Genomic DNA, 2496 nt, shown 5'->3' with positions numbered 1-2496 from the left:
CTTTTATAGCTACTATGAGTTTTATTTTAAATACTTGAACTACTTTTTGTCGGCATCATGACCTGCATATACGGCTATGAAAGAAAAAAAAAAGTTCCTGTTATGATAGATACGTTTTATTTGAAGTTAAAAAAAGTCGTTACTTTTACGCAACAACATTTAGGCAGTGTTTTTTTCTTCGGCCGGGACATTCTTTAAGAATCTTACCCGTACATGTTTAATTCCCATCGTATTAACTACTGCCTATAACGGCCTAACACTTTATTCCTCCCTGTGTTTTCCAAAGAGACCTATCCCGAAAGTAGCTGTTCAAGCCATTTAAGATCCACGAATCAAAGATCTACGAACAACAATGTTAAGCCAGCTAGTACTGATAGAAAGCAAAAATTAACGAAACTCGACCAGAGTGGCAATATTGATCTACGTACAACAGCGACTACGTACGACCATGTCGCTGAGTGCGAGCAGTGAGCACGAGTTGTTATCACACTTCATTGGACCAGTTCGACGTTTTGGCGTCCGCAAATGTAAGCGACGTTTCCTGCAGGGTGGTTTAGATCCTGTGGAACTGGAACCGGGACTCGACCTATTCCGACGAATTTATTTAAAATTTTATGATCATATTTTGTATCTGCTTCTTGTTGGAAAGCTTCAAAAGGTAGGTTGTCGAAATGTTTCGTATTTTATAGTTTCCCTTATACGCGCACTCCACGAATGAACATAAATGCTAGCACATGGGTAGATAACTGCGCATACACCTCGGCTTCGGAGCGTTTCAGTTTTAACTATTTCGAGATTCGGACGTATCACTATCTTCCACACACATACAAATCACAAACATAACTTTGTCTTGAACATATGGACTGTTACTGTTGATCTAATTGTTTTCTGTTTTCCGTTTGTTTCGCTATGATGATGTTGACATTACGTTGTTGTCCGTTTTTCATTGCAGAATGACTTGTGGCAGGAACTATTCCGCTTAATTTATAATAGATTGCCTTTCCCTCGTGTAAGTGAGAGAATTTCGTCTGATGGCACGCGCACGTGGCACAGGTTTCAGCACCATCCTCTTTCGCCGGAAGATCATATGCCAAGCGGAGATACTCTTCGCGTTGCATGTAACGCTTACACACGAGCCATTCCTCGGCTGCGCGTCTGTATCGGAACTATTGATGACGACGGTAACGAGTTGGAACCCAACAATCACTGCATTTATATGCAACAGCCCGGTGAAGGTCAATGGATTGTTGACTGGAACTATCGAGATATTAAGATAAACTGGGAAAGTTCAGAATGGTGGCTGCAAACTCGATTCTGGTTATATACTCCCGACGATTTATATGGCGGCCAAGATGCAAGCCAAAATGGTAATGAAAATGCGGGCCAAAACGGCAACCAAGACGAAAACAAAGGCAGAAGTCAAGATGATGACCCAGAAGAGGGTCAAACCGGAAGTCCAAACGTGGGTCGAAATGCAGATCTGCCCGAACGCCCACCCGATAACTCACGGGCAGATCCAAGTTTAAAACAACTCAAATTCCGCAAAGTAGAACTTGAGCCTGAGGTGCTCTGCAGCAACCATCATGTAGCTGTTCTGCACGACGCATCTGAGGAGGCCGAGGAGTTCGCTCTCAACGAAATCAAATGTGTGTATGTTTTCTATATCTATTGGTGGGCAGCCGATCGCCCAAGGGCTGAAGGGGTGGCTCCGGAAATAAAGCTTATTGTGCGTATACACTGGCCGTATTTGCAGCAAGCTCTACCTACGGGTACAGAGGAGCCCACCGTTGAAGCCGGAAGTTTAGTTACTCCAAAAGTCAACGTAAAATCCTGGCTCGATAAACGACTGAAGCGTCGCGAAATAAGTTCGCGCGGTTTAACTTTGCTTAGTGGGCAAGGCAGCACAACTGAAGATCTGCACTGAACAAGCGACATCAATACCAATTGCAACGATAGATATTTCTCTTGTAATATAAATTAAATGATTATAAAATCGTGTGAGTTGTGCGTGTCAATCTAGGGTCAAAATCAATGATAGGATGTGCAGGCTAACAAATGCGTGTAGGTGTGCTTGTTACAGCTGTAATCCAGTCAATATCAGAGTCATTTCGGATGCATAAAACCGTGCAGTCTCCAATTCCAAATCGTGCGACAGTGGTAACGGGTTTGCCTGCTATACATACAGGCGCTTACTGGCGTAGACGCAGTTTGTTTTGTGGTAAGGGACAGCCACCTGAAGTTATGCTTGGCAGTAACTTTTTTGAAAGGGTTCACTTTTACAGCATAGAGCGGGATGAACAGAAAGCGTAGAACTTCCCCGGAAAAATGTTAGAATACTTATTTTCGGAGCTTCCGCTGAAAATTCAGGGTTGGTGTCAGCTGTGCCTCCAATTACGGCGTGTATTTCTTAACCTGTTTATTATGAAAACGAGAACCCAGCGGTAATCGTTAGGCTGGAGTTTGGCAATATTGAAGCGCCAGATATACGAAAATAGC

General features: G+C 43.3%; 1 protein-coding gene across 1 annotated transcript; it reads left to right on the top strand.

The window, feature by feature from the left end:
- The first annotated feature begins 110 nt into the window (after nt 1-110).
- Nucleotides 111-1998, top strand: LOC111271795 (uncharacterized). The gene is made up of 2 exons (XM_022852789.2): nt 111-658; nt 953-1998. Exons 1-2 carry the CDS (start codon nt 449-451, stop codon nt 1922-1924), a joined length of 1182 nt encoding a protein of 393 aa, XP_022708524.1. The 5' UTR covers nt 111-448; the 3' UTR covers nt 1925-1998.
- The last annotated feature ends 498 nt before the right edge of the window (nt 1999-2496 follow it).

Source organism: Varroa jacobsoni, unplaced genomic scaffold (genome assembly GCF_002532875.2).
Source record: "Varroa jacobsoni isolate VJ856 unplaced genomic scaffold, vjacob_1.0 contig01035, whole genome shotgun sequence".
In the NCBI taxonomy this organism is placed as follows: Eukaryota; Metazoa; Arthropoda; class Arachnida; order Mesostigmata; family Varroidae; genus Varroa; species Varroa jacobsoni.
Note: the sequence above shows the minus strand (reverse complement) of the source record. Positions and strands in the feature narration are given on the sequence as shown.

Excerpts from the sequence above, each read along its gene's own strand:
- LOC111271795 (XM_022852789.2), top strand. The coding sequence starts at position 449 with ATGTCGCTGAGTGCGAGCAGTGAGCACGAGTTGTTATCACACTTCATT. Across the intron at positions 659-952 it reads TTGTTGGAAAGCTTCAAAAG|AATGACTTGTGGCAGGAACT; the intron begins GTAGGTTGTCGA and ends TTTTCATTGCAG.